The 22302-nt window shown below is 38.4% G+C and overlaps 3 protein-coding genes across 5 annotated transcripts; 1 reads left to right on the top strand and 2 right to left on the bottom strand.

The window, feature by feature from the left end:
- The first annotated feature begins 2217 nt into the window (after positions 1–2217).
- Positions 2218–3619, top strand: LOC122668259 (cyanidin 3-O-galactoside 2''-O-xylosyltransferase FGGT1-like). The gene has a single exon (XM_043864847.1). It carries the CDS (start codon positions 2218–2220, stop codon positions 3595–3597), a length of 1380 nt encoding a protein of 459 aa, XP_043720782.1. The 3' UTR covers positions 3598–3619.
- A 2505-nt stretch (positions 3620–6124) lies between these two features.
- On the bottom strand, positions 6125–11458 carry LOC122666733 (oxygen-evolving enhancer protein 3-1, chloroplastic-like). Its single transcript, XM_043862794.1, has 3 exons — positions 11068–11458; positions 6619–6914; positions 6125–6324 (listed from the first exon to the last, which is right to left on the bottom strand). Exons 1-3 carry the CDS (start codon positions 11369–11371, stop codon positions 6226–6228), a joined length of 699 nt encoding a protein of 232 aa, XP_043718729.1. The 5' UTR covers positions 11372–11458; the 3' UTR covers positions 6125–6225.
- Positions 11459–12883: 1425 nt separating this feature from the next.
- On the bottom strand, positions 12884–22226 carry LOC122666732 (protein FAR1-RELATED SEQUENCE 11-like). Of its 3 annotated transcripts, none has more exons than XM_043862792.1 (5): positions 22064–22226; positions 15608–16585; positions 15081–15524; positions 14164–15003; positions 12884–13262 (listed from the first exon to the last, which is right to left on the bottom strand). In XM_043862792.1, the coding sequence occupies exons 1-5, from the start codon at positions 22205–22207 to the stop codon at positions 13254–13256; spliced, it is 2415 nt and encodes an 804-aa protein (XP_043718727.1). In that variant the 5' UTR covers positions 22208–22226; the 3' UTR covers positions 12884–13253. The 3 variants fall into 3 exon arrangements, with proteins under 3 accessions (XP_043718727.1, XP_043718728.1, XP_043718726.1); XM_043862793.1 differs by having other exon boundaries at positions 12884–13259; XM_043862791.1 differs by lacking the exon at positions 12884–13262 and adding an exon at positions 13914–14081.
- Between the last annotated feature and the right edge of the window lie 76 nt (positions 22227–22302).

Below are 22302 nucleotides of genomic sequence, written 5' to 3'. Positions count from 1 at the left end.
TGCCACTGTCTTCCTTGCCAAGTTCTATGGCCGTGTTGGGCTCATGAATCTCATTAATGCCGAACCTGAACACCTCCGTCTTGGTAACTAACCCCCAGTGGCGGTTGGAATTTGTTTCCCTAAGGAGAAGAAATCTGAAAACCTTTCTGAATTCAATCTCACAGTTTCAATGATAGAAAGCTTGATCTGCACCTCAGAAATGAAGAAACTTGTAGATGGGTTCTCTGTGTTTGCCTCATCTTCTTCTAATGGAACTCTGTTTTAGAGGAGGATTGAATGTCATCCCACTCGGAAGTCTTTCACTGGTTTTAGTAATGGCAGTGGAGATTTCCATATCGTGACTTTGAATCCCAGCTCAGATTCCCAGAGCTCCCCCTCCCCAAAGGCTGTTGCGTTGGCTTCGGTGGAGAAATGAGAGGGCGGTGATTTTTTTTTGAAATTGGGTTGGATCCAGAGCTTATTTCTGGAACTACGCTTCGAAGAATCGTGAGTTTGTTCTATTGGGTTTTTCCGTTAATTTGATTCTGTTATAAAAATTTGGGTTTCGGGATTCACTGTCATCGAAACCGATAAAGTGAATTTCCATTTGTCACTGTTTATTGAACGTGTTTCACGTACTGCAATAAGTTCGGCTTATCCATGTTGATCCCTTGTATTTGTTGTGGGTTTTCTCATGGGAGTACTATCGTCGGTCTTGGCTTGTTTGCCTCGTTGTAATTCTAGTTTTTTAACTTTAGTCATTAGTTGTATTTCCTTAATCATCAAATTTGGTAGAAGCTCAATTCGGTATCGTTGTGTTCCGGTTCTCTTTGAGTTGGAATTAATAGAATATTTTGCAGGGTGTTGGGTTGGAAAATCTGGGGAATACTTGTTTTCTGAATTCAGTATTGCAATGCCTGACATAAACAGAGCCCTTTGTTACATATTTGCAGAGTGGGAAGCATTAGTCTTAATGTGAGTCTCTCTCTCTCTCTCTCTCTCTCCCTCCTTCTCTACATAATATCGGCAGGAAAGATGAGTTCTTCCTTCTGTCTAATTTGTCAAATTCTTCCGCTGAAATTTATACGATGTTGTAGATGTAAATGTCCATAAAGCTTGCAGCTTTGTCAATCCGTCGTTGAAGCGATTTTGAAAGGTGCTCCGGTGGTTCAAATCTCCTTTGAAGCAGCGGTAAATCCATGCCCTCCCTAAACCTCATTCTGATTCGAGTAACAGGGCAGGGGTGGTAATAAGCTCAAACCCCTAACAGGGGTATATTAGTCATTTTAAGTCATGAATTACCAACACCGAACCACTTAACAAGAATGATATAACGGAGTAGGGCTGATTGTAACAACTAAGCAAACCTCATGGGGTGTGGTTATAATTGTATAATTTAGAAATATAGGGGGTCGTTCTATATTTAATATAAACCTCAGGGGGTAACAGTGTAATTTTTCCCTTAAATTAATTAGTATTATTTTTTTTTTTTATAAGTGGATGCGGGTTGAAGGGCCAAATTATGTCTGTATTGATAGTTGGAAATTCCACAGAGATTTTATCACCCTTAATTACCACCTTAACCCTCTCTGGCGTGTTTTGTTTTTCCCTTTATATTTTCTTGGATTCTTTTGGGGTTGGATTAAGATTGGATACTTTCATGATTGTTAGATTAAAAAGTCCCACGTGTCCTGATTTTAAGGGATAGGAACTTACAGATCTCCAAGTGGAAAGGAATAAAATCCATGACGTCCTCTCTTATTTGGGCCTCTTTTTGCAAACATTGGATGTCTCAGATTAATTTAGCCCCTGCTCCACCACCAACATATTACAACCACTTATATTTTTTGGTTTTTTTCCAAACAAACTACGACCACACGTCCTACCAGTGCCAAGTCCCAACTACCACCAACATATTACAACCACTTATTTTTTTTGGTTTTTTTCCAAACAAACTACGACCACACGTCCTACCAGTCCCAAGTCCCAACTACTTGTTTAAATGACCCAATGTAATATAATATATCTTTGGATCAGATCACACATTTTCCGTTCTGTCGGTAGTACATACATACATATTAGGTTTCCCCATTAAATAATAAATCATACCTCTTAATAGTAAATGCGATTCCTCTGCCTTTCTATATATTACCTCTAAAACTAAACCTTCCAATTGCCAAACAAAACCTTCCCCTTTGTAGTCAGTCAGTCAGTCAGTCAGTCAGTCTTCCTTCAGCGATGACCAACCCACAGGATTCCAATAAGCTTCATATTGCCATGTACCCTTGGTTTGCCTTAGGCCATATGACCCCTTACCTCCACCTTGCAAATCAGCTTGCCGAGAGAGGTCACAAGATCTCCTTAATTTTGCCCACTAAAACGAGAACCAGATTAAACCACTTAAATCTCCACCCAAACCTCATTACCTTCATCCCTATTGAGGTTCCTCATGTTGAAGGTCTTCCTCTGGGCACCGAGACTACCACAGAAATTCCCCATAATTATGTCCCCCATCTCATTAACGCCCGAGACCTCACTCAACCTCAGATTGAAGCTTTACTCATAACCCTTATGCCTAACTTTATTTTCTTCGATTTTCTCAATTGGATTCCGGCATTAGCACGAGGACTTGGAATCAAATCCATCTTCTACATGGCCATCAGTGCATCAGTGAATGCTTATTACAATGTTCCAGCACGTAAGGGCCACGAACACGAGGAGGCCAAAGTAATCCAACACCCATCAGGCTTTCCACCTTCCCCTATTAGGGTACACCCTTATCAGATCAGGCCTTTGTTAGACTTCCCCAAATCATATGAGAATGCAGTTAAGCCCATGTTGGAATGTGATGCCCTTGCATTTAGGACTTGCCGTGAAGTTGAAGGCCCATATTGTGATTACTTGATGGAACAGTATGGGAAGCCAATTCTACTCACTGGCCCTGTAATGCAATATGGGTTGCCTGAGGCTTCAAGCCAAGTTCTAGGTGACCAGTTCTGGTCTAAGTGGCTCAGTGGTTTTAAGCCAAATTCTGTTGTGTATTGTGCATTTGGTAGTGAATGTATTCTGGAAAAGGATCAGTTTCAAGAACTGGTTCTTGGACTTGAACTCACTGGGTTTCCCTTTTTGGTGGCTTTAAAACCACCATCTGGAGCAAAAACAATAGAAGAGGCATTGCCAGATGGATTTAAGGAAAGAATTGAAGGAAGAGGAATGGTTCATGATGGTTGGGTTCCTCAAACAAAGATATTGAAGAACCCTGCGATTGGGTGTTTTGTGAGCCATTGTGGGTTTGGATCTATGTGGGAAGCCCTGATTAGTAATTGCCAGATTGTGTTTTGTCCCCACTTTCTTGATCAGTTCTTGATGACTGATGTATTGGTTGGTGGTTTGAAAGTGGCAGTTGATGTGGAAAGGAGTGAAGAAAACGGTTGGTTTAAAAGAGAGAGTGTCTGCAAGGCGGTGAAGTTGGCGATGGATGAAGAAAACAAGATTGGGAGAGAAGTGATGGCCAACCATGCCAAGTTGAGGGATTTCTTGGTAGATGCAAGTGCTCAATCTTCCTATGTGGATGAGTTCGTCAAGGAACTACAACAACTTGCTGTTGCTGCTAAATAAATTCTAGTGAATTGAAGAAGCTGCCTTAATTAGAATAAGTCGTTATTGCAATATGTACGTTTGCTTCTGTTTTCTATCTTTCATTTGTCATTTTTCAATTTTCATTTCTCATCGTACATTCCATCTCTCTTTTCTCTATCCTATCCTTCCATTCTTTTTTTTTTTTCTTCTTAGATTTCAGTTTTCTCTACTTTGTTTTATGTGGATCTATTCTGAGTTTGTTGTTGTTGTATTCTTCCTACTAGAAATAAAGTTCAAATGTTTTGATATCATGTGTTATTTATTTTTATTTTTTTGTCATCATCATGTGTGTTATTTATATGTCCTATAAGGGAAAAGTATCGCCTCAAGTGCACCAAACAGGTACATTTGACGGTGCACCTTAAAGTGTTTGTTTTAAAACACTCCCAAGTGCATGCACCTTTTTGGTGCATTTAAGGGTGTATTGTACCTGAGGTGATAAAGGTCCGTCCTATAAATGATAGTATATTAATAAAAACAATGGTACTATAAATTATAAAGGAACAAGAATGCTGTCTGGTCGAGTGGCCCCTGTGGTCATAGATGGTCCTAAAAATTACAAGAAAAAAAAATGTCCTCTCGACACAGAATCAAGTGAATTTCATGATTGAGTGAAAGGGTGACAAAAATGTAAAAGAAATAGATATCTGTCCGGGAGTGTGGCCTACACTAGCACTCCCATGAGTCTCTCTCTCTCCTCCCCATGTGAAAAGACACCTCTACCCCCTTGTTTTAAGGAGGAGAGAGATAGACACATGGGAGTGCTGGTGTAGGCCACACTCCTGTACACAAAACTGCTTCCCAAAATGTAATTATATATTTAATGTTCAAAAGTTGATGGGCCCACCATGTTTGTAAGAAATGGTTTTTTTCTTTTGGATAGGAAGAGACTTTTATTCATGAATTTGAGGTGAGAGATAGACACATAAATTAATCATTATATCATCATTTTGTTTTTTTCCTTTCTTGGCTACCAAACAACACATTTCCCTCAATCATGGATGGTAGGAATTGGCGCCAAACAATCCTACATGTTACGGAGAGTGTCATTGAGTCAGCCAAACTGTTAATCTCCTGTGGAATAAAAGTAAAGATATATATGATATAAAATATGAAAGAATAAAATTGACTATTCTCCAAGATGATTCTAATTTTCAGAGGTGAAGACCGAGTTCCCAATCACAGATATAGGAGATCAAAGGGGGAATTGAAGTGTTTTGTTTGAATGTGTATTGGGTAGTAGCTATATAGTGCAAACCACTAATATTATATAAAGGGATGGAGATGGAATCGAATGTATTAAGAATAATAGCAGGACCAACAAACTTAATTAATACCTACTACATACTACTGGCAGAAAAATTAATGTCCGATTCATACAGATATTACATTGGGTCCATCTTAGATTACTTACCTAGTTGGTAGGATGTATGGTTGCAATCTCTCATGGGAGGGCTCATTGCTGCCTTCTCCAACTCGGTCTCTGGATCATCTTACCAAGTTGGTAGGATGTTCGGTCGTAGTTTGTTCGTAGGAGGGCTCTCTTGCATCGTCTTGCTCATCCTAGTTAAAAAATGAACGGAGAATGAGTTATAAACTCTTAATTAACCATAGTTTTCAAATGTGGGGAATGTTAACTGCGATACACACTATGGATTAAAAGACTTAACCATAGGAAACCCTCTTTTTATACCTACTTAGGTCTCAGAAGGCAGCCTTTTTGGTTTCCTTTTGGATAGGCTATCTGCACAACTTAAATGCTAGGAAGTCAAGTCCTTGAGCCCAAAAAGGCCAGTGGAGGTTAAACCACAAATCTACATCTTTTCATTGTTATGCTTGCCTCCAGGATGACAAAATGAGATCTACATCCCATCAATGTTAATTAAGTCTTACCTTGCATTCGTCTATGACACTGAGGGCAAATATCTAGTTACAGAGGAGGACATGGCTAACAATTTCGACTCAATTCAAGCAGCTTTCTGGAAAAGGAGGTTAGAGGCAAATCTAAAAGAAAATAATGAACAGATATAGTATCATGGGAAACCAAAGTGTACAAAATAGGAGTTTCTTGATTAAACTAACTTGGAGAACCCTCACATTACATGATTCTCTTAGGTTAGAAATTCTAAAATCAACATATTTTCCTGACAGATATAATCAAATCCCAATTGTCAATCAATGGAATTCTACTTTGTGTTGAAAAGGAAATTTTATACTTTTCTAGATTCCCTAATAGAGATGATATTCCTTAAAGTTAGTAATGGTTGTTCAATCAAAATTTGATCAAACCCATGGGAACCATACTTACCATAAACTTTTTCTTATCATCACCTCCTGAGAAATTTTGTGATACCTATACCTGCAAGTATTCGTCTGGAGATAGTGATATAGAATAGGAATAGATCCTTCCCAAGCTGGATAGACACCATTGCTGTTGTTTAGTTTCTTTTGTTTAATGGAATTTCCTTTCTAGTTTCTATTGGAGGGAGGGGTAGGACTTTGTTCGACCTTTTGTTCTTCATTGAATACCCTTTAAATTACAACCAAAATGTTTCAGAGGTAGAAATAAATGTTACACAACAAAAGGTACCAGAAACTAAATCCTCCTTAACCAATCTTGGAGAGTACATCATTTAGAACAGACACAGTTGCTGCGTAGTACTTCTCTGCCTCAGGAGTGCTCTTGATCTTTGCAGCATGGTCCAACTGGACAGAGATATAGCAAATAATCAAAATCAGTTAAACTTGAGTAAACATGTATAGTGTCCATCACACACACACACACAGAATCAGAGAGCCAGGTCTAGGCCAGGTTTAATTCAATCAAAGCTTCCACAAGAACTAGCAGAACCTGATAAAAATGGGGTTGGGTCCCAGAAAAATTCCTTTTAGATCACCATTTCAATGTGGTAACCAAAATGAAGTTTATGAATAGGGCAAAAAATTAACTCTCTCATTAAGAAGAAATACTCCCAAAACAAGGAAATTGAGTTCACTTACACTGTCAATGGTGTTGAAGAGCACCCCAATAAGATCTTTGAGAGGCTTCTTTTGGTCCTTGGGCATGGCAGAGATGACAGTGTTAAGGTCATACCGGAGATACGATGCCTTTAGACGAAGGTCGTTCTGGACATAAGGCCATGCCTTCTTGTCTATCAGTTGCTTCACGCTAAGGATGTCCTTGGCTGACTCCTTTGCCCTTTTTGCTGCCTCTACTGCAGGTAGTGGCTGAATGAAGAAACGATCCTTTAATGGAAGATCAAGGTCCCTTGGCTCATCAGAATTTAATGTCCCCGCTGCCAAATTATCAACCCAAAAAAAACAGAGGATTATTGTACTATTTTGTTGGTTTTATTTGAGTCTTGTTTTGGATATGACTCTGTTTTCAAACAAAAACCTCATATAGGAAATTTACAAGTAAAGTTTTGTGGTTTTTACCTGGAAACAAATCATTACTAATGGAACAACTATGATGTTGTTCAAACCTGGAGGATGGCAGTCCAAATGGGTAACCACCAGTCTGAATGCCATGGAAGAGGTTTTTTAGGGAAGTTTTAAAAAGTTCATACAGTTAATGCAAGGTTTAGCTACATCCAGTATATGCTTAATGGTTTAAGTGCTTTCTGTGTGTGTGGATGTTGGAGGAAGGTAGGAGGGGGGCCAAGGGGTGGAGGGGGAAGGGAAAGAAACTCAAACCATAGAAAAACAATTATAATTGTCTGAATCAAACTTAACAACCATAGAGGGAAACAATCCAACCAACAAAAGTTAATAACAGGAAAAGAACAACTAATATTGCAGTTCATAATCTTAATATTAATATATGGAAAAGGGGCAACATTTTTCTTAACCATCCCTTAAGGAAATCCATCCTTAATGACCCAAATATCTACCACATGGCAGCTTTGTTGGGGTTTAAAATTTGCGGACATATTGTTCACATCATCATTAATCAATCTGGTAATTTTCAGAGCAATTTTATTTCCCCATGAAAAGATATATAAGCTTTGAAAATTAATTGGAAATTCAACTTTGGCAACTTTCGTTCAACTACTGAAAAATACAAGTGTAATTATCCTAAAATAGTAGAACACACAATGTAGATAGGACTCTAACCTGATACATGACTAATCTAAAGTGAAACCTATCCATCCAATTTTTGGTTCGACCAAAGGAACCCCACGCCTAGCTTGAAAAGGGCAAATTATTAAGGAAACCTTCCTTTATAGAACCATGCAAAAGAAACTTCCCCATAAAAAATAAAAAGTTTCTAACAAATACCATATTTCAACCTCTAATAATGTTCTCTTGCTTATTGTAAGGAAAAGGAAAATGTGGTATCTTGCTTTGTTATTGGGGCTTTGTGCTGCTTGTACATTCATTGATCAAGTTTCATCTCAAAGCAAATAGATGATGTGTCTAGAAAGATGGTCCAAAATGATAAAATTACAAAAATGCCACTACTACACTGCATTGAAATTGAAATTGGCATCCTTGTAATTTTAGAAAACCCTGAACTCATAATTTACCATCTCCCAGACTTTTGCTCAACCAGAAACTTGACTAGTGGCACATGTCGAGTACAGAAACATATTGACTCGCCGCTAATGCTCCAAGTTTGGTACATGGTTAGGGAGATGAAGACAAGGTCCACAAAACCTAGTGCATTTAGTCTTTATAAAAAAGAGAATGGATAATTGAAGTTCAGTAGTAGATGCCTAACAATTGGGGCCACATAAAATCCTTACAAGCGTTTGGAAAAGAATTTCATCTCCCACTTTGTGTTAAAGGATATGTGTACCCTTTAATACAAATCATACTTGAACACGTCTTGCAACACTTATGTTTTGCATCTAAAAATTACCGTGTATGATTTTTAGATCATTTATGAAGGTTTCTTTCTCTTTGAAAAAATAAAAACTGACATAGAATATCTATAAATAAAGATATGATGAAAAATATAAATACAGATTCTTCATATACATTGGATATTGTAAATATTATAATAATATTATCAAGTTTAAGGTGGCTTCATTATTTGCAACTTGTACCTTAATCAGTACTCAAATTTTATGGACATGTTATCCACATCACCCTCTACTCATGTGATAAGTTTCAATTTGAACACATTTTACCATTTAGTAGAATAAAGATTTGAAAAATATATTCATGACCGTAAACACAAAGAAAAAAATCCAATACAAGGTGAGCCATATAATTAATGTGGGTCTAACAACACCTTCCATATGGTTCAAATACTCAATAAAACTTGACTATATTAGCCAAACGGCAAAATTCATGCCGCACAAACTGTGTAGCTTATAGGCTTTATCAACCACAAAACATAATGGCTTCATCGTCTTACATTGTGGGACCCACCATGTTCTGTAGTTGAAAAATCACATACACCATATAGGCCAATATGGCTAATATTCCTCTTCAATATATAAATGGAAAATGTTTCTATGATGGTCCAAAAAGACAGCTTTGCTCAATGGCCAATGTGATTTAATCCATGTGGAAGGCTGATATAGCCAATCAAAACCATTGGATAGTTGGAGCACCCTTTAAAATGACCACATATCAAATTTCAGGATTCATTTCAATCATATGGCCTGTCATGTATTGGACTTTTTCCTTCCTATCTTTAGCTCAATTGATTTGTAAAAGGTTGACTTTCAAACTAATTTTCAAAACTTCATATAATTACAAGGCGTGAAGCATCTATGCTAAAACTTACCACATTAGTAGATAGTAATGTAGACAACATGTCCATAAAATCAAAGCCCCAAGTAAACTACCATGCAATAGGTATTAGAACCACGCCAAAGCTTTCATGACGCTTTTTTTTAGGTCATATAATCATTGTTATCAATTCAACAAACAACTATGTAGTTTAATTATTTGCAAGAGTTAAAAGGTTGGACAGTTTGGTTCAATGTTAATATATGATAAAACTATGGGAAAAGTCTACATGGTCTTCCTTCACAATCCACCATTTTGAGCCATTTGGAGGGCTGCTTTGGTCAAACCAACCATTGGATGGATAGCCTACCCTCTAGATAAATCATATTTTAAGTTTTGAGTTTTATCTCAATCATATGATCCACTACACATTGAATTCATTTTTTTCTTGGATTTTCAACGGTTAACCAAAGATGCCAAAGTTGATTTTCCAATCATATTTTGAAGCTTTATATTGTCACATGAAAAAATGCATTTGTGCAAGAACTTGCCAGATGGATATATAATGACATGGATAACATATTCACAAAATTCAAGCACCAACTAAGCTGCCACGTGGCAGATATTTAGGATTACGTGGGAAGCCTTTCCTCAACCGACTAAGAAGGAAGAATTAGCCCATATAATGTAATCCATCTATAAATAAGTACAGATATACATGACTAATATGTAATAGTTTTCTGCAATAAAGAAAAGGGAAGCACTTTTCTGTATGGGAGTGTGGCCTACACCAGCACTCCCATGTGTCTATCTCTCTCCTCTTTAAAACAAAGGGACAGAAGTGTCTTTTCACATGGGGAGGAGAGAGATAGACTCATTGGAGTGCTGGCGTACGCCACACTCCTGGACAGAGATCTTTTTCCCTAAAGAAAAAGATATTTAAAAGAATTTCATGACCAGCAAGTGAAATTTACTTATAATACATGACTATATATATTTCATGAATATTAAGCTCCACTTCAACCAAAAAAAAAAGAAAAAGATTATTAAGCCCCACCAGCTTGAGAAATCATGGATCTTACTATCTTAGGTACTCTTTACTCACACAAGCATGACTCGCACAGTGAGAAAAATCACTACTCTCCTGGATGGATTAAGCTCACTGATGAATTAGTGATACATTATACAAAATTTTGCCTTACCTATTTACAAAAATACCCTTCTAATGCTTTCTAAATGCAACATAATTTCAAAATTTGTGGATCATGATCGTCTCCAAGGAGGCGTGCGTCCAGGGTGCTGCCAGGGGACATCCAACGGCTGATCTGTACCGCACACATCTCAGCACACACCTAAGGATGTGTGCGGCACAGCTCAACGGCTGGCAGCATCTTGGGCTCCCTGGAAACTAACTAAATTCCACAATTAGAGCTCAAAATGTAATATAACCAAATAATATTGAATAATAAATAACTTCCTCCAGACCCTTGTCCTAGAGTCTCACACCTCTGTGGGACCCACCTCAATCTGTAAAAAAAGCCCATAAATTTTTTTTTCCTTGGTGAGGTTTATAAGTGAGACCACTGATTTGGAATGATTATGCTAGGAATTCTTAGAACCTGTATACGTGTCATACCTCACTTTTGTTCCTTCAAAAGGATTCCAAATCAATGGTTTCCATATCTGGTCTACCAGACTCTTTTAGCAATCATCGTCATTATTTTTCAGCTGGAATTCAAAAACCAGAAGGAATCGGCAACTTACGCAGACCACCGGACGGAGGTGGAGGTGGGCCCACCTTGATCGACTTAGCTTCTGCAAAAACGGTTTGAACGAAAGATCCGGCGACTAAACCAGCGGCTACGAGGCTGAGAGCGGCTCTGCGGCTGCTCTGAACCACTGCTTCACTCTCCGTCGATGACGACGACAACGTTGTCTGACTCTGTTGAGCTTTAATGGAGAGACCAGATCGGTTGCCTGGTACTCTTCTCAAGCGGCTGGAGCCGCTGAGTTGGTGGAGTGTGGCAGAACGATGTAAGCCAGCCATAGAAGCCATAGCTTGCGTCATTTCTTGGTCTCTCTCTCCTTCTCTCTGATTTCTTTTTTTTTTTAAATCTCTTCTCTGCAAAGGGTTTTGGCCTTTTAGGAAAAGAGAAGGAAAGGAATTGTGGGATTTAATCTGGATAAAGGATCTGTGTGGCTTTTATGTTTATGTGATGGAGGTGGAAGAACTTTGGAGTGATTGGGGCAATACCTTATCTGCTACTTCTTGTTGGATAAAGTTGGATTTGCAATGAGCCATTGGTGGGTTGACACGGGTCCTGGAACGAATGAGGTGGATTCGTGATAGATATTATTGGATGGTGAAAGGTGACGCTCCAGCTCCGCTCACTTATCAGTACTAGCCTCCTGGGGTGTAAATGAATAGTCGAAATCCGTTGGGTTTCCATATCCGTGTTCCGATTAACATTATCCGAATTCATCTGAAAGTTAAACGGATACGGATAAGTTATAGTTATCCGAAAAACTATATTTACATATAAACGGATAAAATTTCTGATCCGTATCCGTTTAGCACTATCTGAATCCGACCAATAGCTAATCAAATGCGGATGCGGATATAGCACTATCCGAGCCGAATCCGATCCGTTTACAACCCTATTTATCACTGTTCAATCCCCACTTCCCAAATCATCAAAAGCTACTGTTTTAGGGAAAATTATCATCTCCAATTCTTTATGCTCGACAGTGCAACAGTGCTAGATGGAGATGGCACTGCTTGGATGTTCAAGCTGCCATCTGTCGGCATCTCCATCTAGCACTGCCAAGCTTTAGGAATTGGAGAGTATACTAATCCCTATTTTTAGTCCCCTTGTAAATATTCTTTTACCATTGACATTTTGCAAAGTATAAAAATAAAAAATAAAAAAAAATTGAGGGAGAGAAAATCCTACTGTGTTGAGTATAGACATCCCCTTAACCCCTTGGGGCCAACCCCATGGCTTCTATGGTTTTCGTAGGATCTGGTGCTGACCCGATGCATTTGCCTAGGGAACTAGGGGGGCCAAAGGTCCGAACACCCTCATTAGCCCAAAAAAAGGAGAGGAAATTGAGAGGTGGCCAGGGTGAACCCAACATGACCTCAGTTTTGGAATAGCCTATAGCTTTTTACCCAAAAAAAAAACGGAAAAGAATAGCCTATAGCTCACCCCAATAACACTTGTGGGGTATGCGAAGTAGTGAACAACCTTACTTTTTTACTTTTTAGGAATAAGATAAAGGACACTTAAAATGTTGGTTACAACTTCTTAGTTCATCACTTTACTGACAAGAAGTTGCACCGTAAAGATTATTTAAGCCTGAAATCAAAACAATGTAACGGAGAGAGGTTATCAAAATGGCATCTTTCCAACACATAACTCAGTGTACCAATGTACATACCTAAAGATAAACATTGTAATTAAATCCAAGCTGCAGTTGTCTGAGGGGCTTTGCAGTATCCATGGATCAGCATGGCTGCTTCACTTGAACTAGGACATGAAAAAACAAAAGATGTAGAAAATAGAACAATTAATGTCCCTTTCCTTTCATGCAGAAAGAAAAACAATATATTCACTAGAGACAGAGTCCTGTACAGAGATCAAAGCCATTTACAAAAAAAATACCCAGCAACATAAAGGCTTCACATTAGACACATGTTTAATTTAAAAAAAAAGAGTAAAATGATGAGCACTATAGGAAAATTACAAAAAATATACTACATCAAAAGATACCAAAATCTTAAAGCCATCCTCCAGTAGGCTAGTTAGTTTCCAAAATGAATCCATCTCTTTCGCAAATCATCTGCAACCTCCTTAAAGAGTTAGTCTCCATCACAATATTCTTGTAACCATAATGCCATTCTAATTTACATTCAATTAAGCTTCCTTACTGGATCACGGATCAAACAGTTAGGCCTTCTGCACAAACCAAGGAACCCAAGTAAGATCATATTGCAACTGCTGTCAAAAAGGTCCATAGTTTTCAAGAGTGGGAATCCAAGGGCATGAACAAATTTTAATATTAACATCATACCAAGTTCCCAAACAAAATTTTGATTTGATTTAAATGTTTTCCTGAGCCCTTCCTAAATATGAGAAGATATTCTCATAATCTCATTAGAGCTATCAAGAATGGTACTCAAGGGATAACATTTAGCCTCCAAGCCTCGCACCGAATCCACAATTTAAGAAAGCAAATACAAATGAATTCCCAGATAGTGAATGTATATAATCCACTGGATCCAATAGGGTTGTTTGTTTTGATGCCACCAAAAACTTACATTACAAATCATTCATTAGGTTTTTTGTGAGAATGTAGACATGGAGCAGAAACAGGCTTGGGGTAGAATAGAGGATTAGATAGGTTGACTTGTGTAAGGACTGTTAGTCTACACTAGCTATGAATTGGATTCCATTAACCAATCTTAGCCTTTTTATTGATCCAGAGATGACACATGTGCTTTAGGATGTAGAAATGAAAGCACCCTAGATTCACAAAAGATTACAACTCCAAGGTCATGAAAAGAAAATAACAAAAATTGAGCCATAAATAAGAAATTTGACAAAGGATGACACAACCAACACCACCGTAGATCATGCATTGTATGCAACAACCCTCATGCACAAATGCAAGTCAATTTCTACCAAATAATAGTTGCCTACCCATTAATAGGTATACCCTTCACTTCAAATATAGAAGTTAAATGATGGTTTCCCACTCAGGAGTTCACTTACAGTCAGCAAACCATATTTTGTGATAAATTGGCAATCCATCATGCAAACTGCACTCAAACCCAAAACAAATCATAAGATGCATTACCTCTTGGGTGCAAGCTGCGTCATTTTGAGAAGGACAATTTCTCTTGTCATGCCCCGATTGCCCACAACCAGGACTTCTACAAATTCTTTGTTTTTTCGTACATTCCATTGTACACTTGTCCATTTCCTCCCTTGATCTTCCCTTTGTAATGGAATCGGTTGCATTCCCCAGTGCAGAATCTGTGATTTCAAAACTATTTTGATCCTCTGCTAAGACAACTAATGACATATCAAGATCATTTAAAGCATTACGCTCAATACTGCTTGGACAACCCATATGCCTAATCTTAGCAATTGATATCTTCATGAGTTCAACAGCAACATTATAATGCTCTTTTGTTTTAGCGTACTCCTCTACAAACTCTGCAGCAAGAACTTGCAGGCTGTCAAATCGCTCCCTATGACCATCTGACACATCATCTACGGTAGTTAACTGCATTAAGGACTCATGACACCATCGACGCAGCAGATATTGGTCTGGGGTTTGGAAACAATTGTTCCTTTGGAGAACTGTGATAGCATGCCTACAAAGGATCCCATTGAACTCAAATCCCATGCAGCTACAAGAAATTGTTTCGTTTCCAACGACATGGTGCACTTTACAGTCCCCTTCTTCCAATGAATTATGCTTTACAACCCATACACCAGATTCAATTGAATCGCAAGCATAATGAAAAGATGATATGACCTCCTTCTTAAATAGACCAAATGCATACGGGGTGAGTATTTTAGATGCATGTTCTTCAATTGGGCCACCAGTTTGGAAATCAATGTTGTCCATCTCCCGATCTGCTGTGATTTGTTCCCCTACATGATCCAATTCCTCCAAAGCTCGTCCAACCTGACATTTCGCACAATGTATCAATAGGAAAATTTGATTTAATACGTAGATATAGATCTATATTACACCACAATTACCTGTGCAATGAACTTATTGAGCAGTGTTTGTGAGGAAACAATGTGTTTAATATAAGCATACATTGCTTCCAACCTACTGTTGTTTCTCATTCCCGCAAAGAAATACGACTTCAAATAAGGCTTTGCCCACATATACCTCAACTCATATAAACTCCGCATATGCATATTTGCAGATAAACCATACTTCTCAATCATGTCTTGCCAGCTCACAACAAACTTTTCTTCTGTTTCCAACTCAGGCAACTGATCAAATTTATCTTTAAACTCCTTAAATTGTGTCCCTAATCTGTTTCCCAGCCAACTAGGAAGCTTCCTGCATATATGCCATAAACATAAAGCATGCTTTGTATTTGGCATGACTTTGCGAACAGCTTCAAGAATACCAGGCTCTTGATCTGTGAGGATGGTTTGTGGAGCCTTTCCTCTCATAAATTTTAAGAAAACCTGTACAAAAATAATAAATTTCACTTCAATCATATACCGTAACATTATACACCAAATCACATTTATAACCCTTAATTCCTTACCCGAAAAGCCCATTCAAATGAGGACATCCTCCTGTTCCTTAGCAAGCAACAGCCAAAGAAACATGTTTGACCATTGTTCGTCACACCAACCCACATGCCAACAAGCATTTTGTAAGCATTAAGCTTGTAGGTCGTGTCAAACAAAACCACATCACCACAATGTTCATACCCATGCAATGATGTGGCATGCGACCAAGCTATGTGTTCCAATTGATTCTCCTCGTCAACTTGATAGTCATACCAGAATTCATTATCTTTGTCTTTCAATCTTTTACATATCATGACAAGATGGCTTGGATCGTTCTTCTGACTAATTGTTTTATGAGCATTCAAGAAGTTCCGAGCATCTCTTACATTGAATGGAAGGCCACCAACTTCAACATCCTGTTCATTCTCCAATAACGTCATCATTTCCTTAACAGGCACTCTAGCTTTGTCTAGGGTTAGTAGACGGTTTTTGAAGTGATCAGAGATGAAACGATATGCTGCTAAATGCCGCACTTCATTCTGATTCAATAAATCATGGGTATGCTCATCAGAAAATCCACGGACCTCCCACAAATATCCATCACCATTCCTGATGGCACATATATACATGTGAGCTTGACAATTGCACCGAATCGACCTCCTAGTCCTCTTTTCATTCCCTGTTGCCTCCTCACCATCCCCCTTCCTCTCCCCGGAACCAGCTCTGTGGCAGACAAAATCCCTCCTGTAAACGCCCTTGTCACCCCAATCTCTGTGATATGTACGCTGCTTCCTGACAGCATATCCGCGTTTCTTCGCAAACCTAACATACTCAGCGAATGCCTCATCTGGATCCCTGAACACTTGGCCAATTTTAACTGCCATGCAATCATTGGCATTCAAGTCATCCAAATCTCCATTTTCTTCACCAGCATCAATTGGGTTTACTTCAATGGTTTCACCATCCTCTTCCAATGGCTCCACTGATCGTTCTGTGAGAAGTGGTTCCATCTATGAAACAGATAAACAAAGCACAAGTCATCAACCCATCTTGATCATACATCACAGCTAAACAAATTATTTAAAACCAGACTAAGGATTACATGTTAGCAATAGGCACATCAGTGTAAAAATATTAGCCCACTGGTTTTTCACCAACCACAATGTAACTCCTCTAAAGTCCACCAGAACATAAGAACCATACTTGCAGCTGGCTTTATTATTCCAAGAGTCATCTTTTCAGTGAATATACTGTCATCATCCGCACTGTAAACCATCTATGCAAAAGCAAAGAGATTTTCTAAGGGTTAACATCCCCTACTAAAAGCTTCCCTTTTTTTTTTTAACATTAATATATTTATGGAGGCGGTTTTTGTACACAACAGCATAAACATGGAATTGGCACACGGTTTCACATATATCTGCCACATGGCAGCTCCGATGGGGCCAAAAGTTTGTGGACAGTTGGACCCCAAGGCCTCTGCTCAAATGCTAAATTTCAGTCCAATCCAACTCTACCAAGTGGCAAAACAAAGAGTTGAAAAAATATGCAACTACCAAGAGGGTGCATGGGACTACAGTAGGTTGAATGGACACACACAGGAAGGGTATGGCATCAGATGGGAGGGGTAAATGATTAAATTTGAAGCTGATGATATATGGACATCACTCTTCCACCTGGCAGAACAGGAGAGTACTCATACAAAGATTCTCTTGGTACGTTGCCATGTCACACCATTGATGTAGATTGACTAAGGAGGAAGAAAAAAAAGGTCCAGCCAGACCTTTAGGCCCACCTTTTGGTCCAATATCGTGGGCCACGGAAGGCCCATCATTACATTAATTCATGCCTTGCATGGGGGTGAAGATATTTTTTTATTTGTTTATATTTTAAAGACTACATGTTTAGTGGTACATTGTTTCTATTTACTAAATGATAGTAGGAGTTACTAACTTACTATTTGAGAAATTGTTTCTATTTTATAATATCTCTAGAAGCGGACATCCCATTCCAGGATTAGTTTCTATTTTATTTAGTTACCATTTTGTGGAGAGACCTCCCTCTCCGTGCAAGGGGGTATTAATTGCTGTAATTAGTAAAGAGGGGCAGTTACTACACCCCATGATTTGAGATTGAAAAGAAATAGAGCTTGGCTTGAGCCTGGTCGCTGTGAGAGACAGTGGTGAGGGGTGAGAGACCCTACCAGTTGGTGAGAGACTGACCAAGGCCATAGGTGAGAGGCCTTGGTCTTGTCCCTTCTTCTTCCATTTTTTTTTTCCTGGTTCTGAAGTTCAGTCCTACACATACCATTACCTCAGGAGATGTTTGCTTTTGATTTATCATTGTTTGAGAACTGCTGAGATGATCTTTCACTGTGGCACACGTTCCTTTTATGTCTGAGTTTGTTTTTTTTTTCAAAGGAGGAGGCCTGTGGTTCCCTGTTGTGTGGTTTTTTTCTTACTGCCACTTTGAAAGCTTGATAGTGCAGCATTAGTCATCCGATAGGAGTGGAGTTTTGAGGTTTTGAAGGGCTGTTCCAGCACCACCATCGACCTGAAGCTCTACTACATCAGGCCTGCAGACATAACTCTATACTATCTCCACATCCAACCACTGGATTGGAGCCATACTTTGAGAGGTTGGAGAACTTAGGAAACCTTGTTATGCTATTAATTTGGGACTGATCTGAGTTCTGGTTCGGGTAGTATCACAGACCCTGGTCTGCTGGTTGTGCACCTCTACTATTCTGTTGTAGGTAGAATTCAGAATTCTATGATGACATTATATTGAATCCACCAACCATACTATACAAGGCCCATGCAGAGCAATACAAAAAGTGAAAAAAATTTAGAGAAAGAGAGAGAGAAACTGGTTCAAGTAGAGAACAATTACATGAGTGGGTCCATGTTTTAAAGGATTTCTCACCCTTCTTAATGATGCAGATAAGTCACCTAAAGGGCTTATTTACTGGAAATAAGCCTGGGGTTGGGTTATGATTTATGAATGTGTTGAGCCTTTGATCCCATGGGTTTTCTTTGTAATGGGTCACTTTAATGGGCCTAAAATATGGGTAGAAAGTAGGAAAACGGGATTTACTTCATTAGTTTAGTTAGAGTTCTGTTTTGAGTCAGTTTCTTTCATTATTTTAATTTCCTAGTCAGTTTATGTTACCTTATTAGTTAAGGATTGTGTTAGGCTTTTCCTTTTTAATGTTTAAGTCTATTTTCCAGTTTTCTATATAAGTTTGTAAGGAGCCACAGCCTTGTACACGAATTTGATTAACAAGATTGAGAAAAAAGAACATAGCATTGTGCTTTGCTTAGTGAGAGAGTATGGTGAGACGCCATTGGTGAGAGGTAGTGGGTGAGAGACCCGACTGTGAGAGAGGCTATCCTATCTTCTTCTTCCCTTCTTCGTTTCTTGTTTTTTATTTTATTGTTCTTAAATTTCCTGCAAAACTGAGAACCAATCGAAGTATTTACTGTTGTTGAACCTGAAGTTGTGATCCTTTTGTGGACTGGTTATCATTTGTTACTAATCTACATTACTTAGAAGTTAAGTTTCAGTCCGCCTAAGTATGTAAGAGGGGTCAAGGCAAGGTTCAATGTTATACAATGTTTGTAAATCCCATTTAGGTTTGAAAATCAAACTCAAAAAATACCAAAGCCATGGCAAATAATGTAAGACTAGAACCAGAATAGGTCTAATTCGAGGCAAGATCAAAACCCTCCAATAAACAAGAAATCATATGAGGGAACCAAGAGAACAATGGGAACTCAACTGATGGGACAATTTCCTTCGTTGAAGTAACAAATAAAAACCCACAAATTTGTAACCTGTTGAAGCAGCAATGATCTTAATGTGGTAATCTTCAAGAAATCGATGTGACAATCAATTGAAAGAAATCCCAGCAACTTTGTAGAATTCTTGAGATCAATTGGACTGAACTAGGGTTTGGAATCAAAAATCGATGGAAGGGGATGGGGGAATGGAATGGGCATCTCATCCTAGGCCTCTCACCTATCCTATCTCAGGATTTTAACATTGCATAAGCAACTTTTCTATTCATTCAAATTCGTGTACAATGCTGGTCTCCCTTATAAACTTATATAGAATACTCAAAAATAGACTCAAACACTAAAAAGGAAAGGCCAAACCCAATCCTTAACTAATAAGGTAACTTAAATTGACTAAGAAAGTGAAATAATAAAGAGAACGATTCAAAATAGGACTCCAACTAAACTAATGAAGTAAATCCCGTTTTCCTACTTTAAATTGGCTTATTAAATTGGCCAATTACAAAGTAAACACATAGAATCAAAGGCCTAATACATACATAACCCATCCCAAGGTTTATTTCCACTAAAATAAGCCCTCTAAGTGACTTATCTACATCACCAAATTAATGCAGTCATACTTCAAGAATAGTCCTTGACTTGATGAATGTTAGTTATGGGCTTTTATTTTTATTGCGTTTACTTGTAACAGGCTCGAGGGTGGGCCTTGGTGCAACAGTAAAGGTTGCTCCATTGTGACCAAGTGGTCACAGGTTCGAGTCTGGAAATAGCCTCTCTACGAAACCAAGGGTAAGGCTGCGTACATTATGACCCTCCCCAGACCCTGCAGTGGCAGGAGCCTCGTGCACTGGGTACACCCTTAAATTACTTGTAACAGGCTCATTTAAAGTTCAAAAATTTAGTCCAAGAAGGGTACAAAAAAATTATTTTAGAAGTCAATTCTCCTACTAGTAAGCATTAGGAGGTTGAAAGTTGGATTGATTGTTTGGTCCTAATTTCATTAGGATTTAGAGTCAGTTTTCCTAGTCACTTCCGATGCAATTCTAGGTTCCGAAACCCTTAAATTTGGATTTCTATGGACCCACAAAAAATGAACAAATCCAAATATAAGAAGCAGCGGCAATTCTGTAAATATATTGAACAAATTAGGATCCCTTTTGGAAGAGAAACCAGAATCAAGACACAAAGGGTATAAACAGTAGAAGAACATGGACAAATCTGGGATTTAAACAGTAGTGGGGATTAAATAGACCAGAAGTCAGAAGAAGAGGGTTTTATGTAAATAAGCAAGAATCTGTCCCCCAACTAAAAAAAAGAAGAAGTCTTCCTCTTCCTTACATTTGCACATAACCAGCGGTACACCTGGTTTGCTTTCAAGTGAAGGATCTCCTTCGACAGCATATGCAGATTCCAAAACAAGAAGGAAAGGAGTCGATAGAATGTAGAAAAAATCCAAAATGAAGGTGCTGGTCATTGCTTGTCGAATCAAAGTGAACCAAAGAACATATCCTCTGATGCATACAAAGTTCAGAACAGAACATCTAGGAGTATATCTTGTCAATGAGATGTAGTTTTCTATTGAAAAAGATGTTTATAGGATACATAAGGGTGGTGAATTAACATCTATGTTTTACATGTTCTGGTCCAACAAAAACATCTATATCATGTATTTTAGCTACAAATCTGTAATGGTGAAATGTTAGCTTTTCTTCTCCTTCTCCCTTAAGAAGCATTGTTAGATGGCTATACCATTGGTCTGTTTTGTCTTTCTTTCTTGTTTGTACTCCATGGGAAAGGTGAATATATTTAACAATAAGCAATTAGAGCTCCACCTCTTTCCCCTTTCAAAAATATATGAAGGAGAATTGTACTTTTATTCACTCAGAACAAAAATCCAACACAAAATGAGAAGAGTCTAAAACTAAAATTGCCAAAAATAAATATTAATAATGATAACCCAAAAAATCAGCCCCATCAATGTCTTTGAGACGACACTTGGAGAAAATGAGATGACAACCCAAAACCCATCCATCATAAGAGTGATTGATATATAACGAAATAAAACTGGCCCAAAATGTCTCAATGTTTCTCTAAATATAATACAGCAATCAGTTTCTTCTACTCGATGTCCTTTGTTATCGCATTAGCAATGACTCAAAAACGTAACATACAATACAGATACCACACAAAATAAGCACTCAAACATCAAAAACTCGCACAGAGCTATAATCTTTTACCTCCATTTCAGTGGGAATTTCCATTTCCTATACGGCATAATAAACCTAAAGACCGAACATGTAAAAAAGAAAAACAAAACAAAACAAAGAATAAATTGGTTCAGGATATTGGATATAGAATACCATCCAAATAGAGAAATGAATGATACAAGGCATTAGAATGGATCCAAAAATAAACTGAAATTGAAGGGTTTCATATCCAAACCTGCTCATATTGAGAGGCACACAGTTAAAAATGGACATACCCATACACTTTTACGTGACTACCATCTTCAAGGAACATATCAAAGTATGGAATAGAGTGTATTAAAAGAAATCAGAAAACCCATATCAACATCTTTTACAACAGATTTCCCGAGAGAGAGAAATACAAAGAGATACAACGAAGTAGAATATGGACCTATCTGTCATTGTAAGTGAGAGAGAGGCAAAGAGAGAGAAAGTTTAACTTTACCAGAGAAGACGCCGGCGCCGGTGATCGAGGCAGTTTTGCAAGCGGGGTTCCGACTTCCACGATAGAGAGAGTGTTGGGTTTTATCAGAGAAGACGCCGGCGCCGCTGATTGAGGCTGTTTTGCAAGCGCGGTTCCGACTTCCATGATAGAGAGAGGGTTGGGTTTAATCAGAGAAGACGCCGCGCCGGTGATTGAGACTGTTTTGCAAGCGGGGTTCCGACTTCCATGGTGGTTGGAGC

The sequence above is a fragment of the Telopea speciosissima genome, chromosome 7 (assembly GCF_018873765.1).
Source record: "Telopea speciosissima isolate NSW1024214 ecotype Mountain lineage chromosome 7, Tspe_v1, whole genome shotgun sequence".
In the NCBI taxonomy this organism is placed as follows: Eukaryota; Viridiplantae; Streptophyta; class Magnoliopsida; order Proteales; family Proteaceae; genus Telopea; species Telopea speciosissima.
The sequence above is the reverse complement of the archived record's forward strand: the minus strand, read 5'-3'. Positions and strand labels throughout refer to the sequence as shown.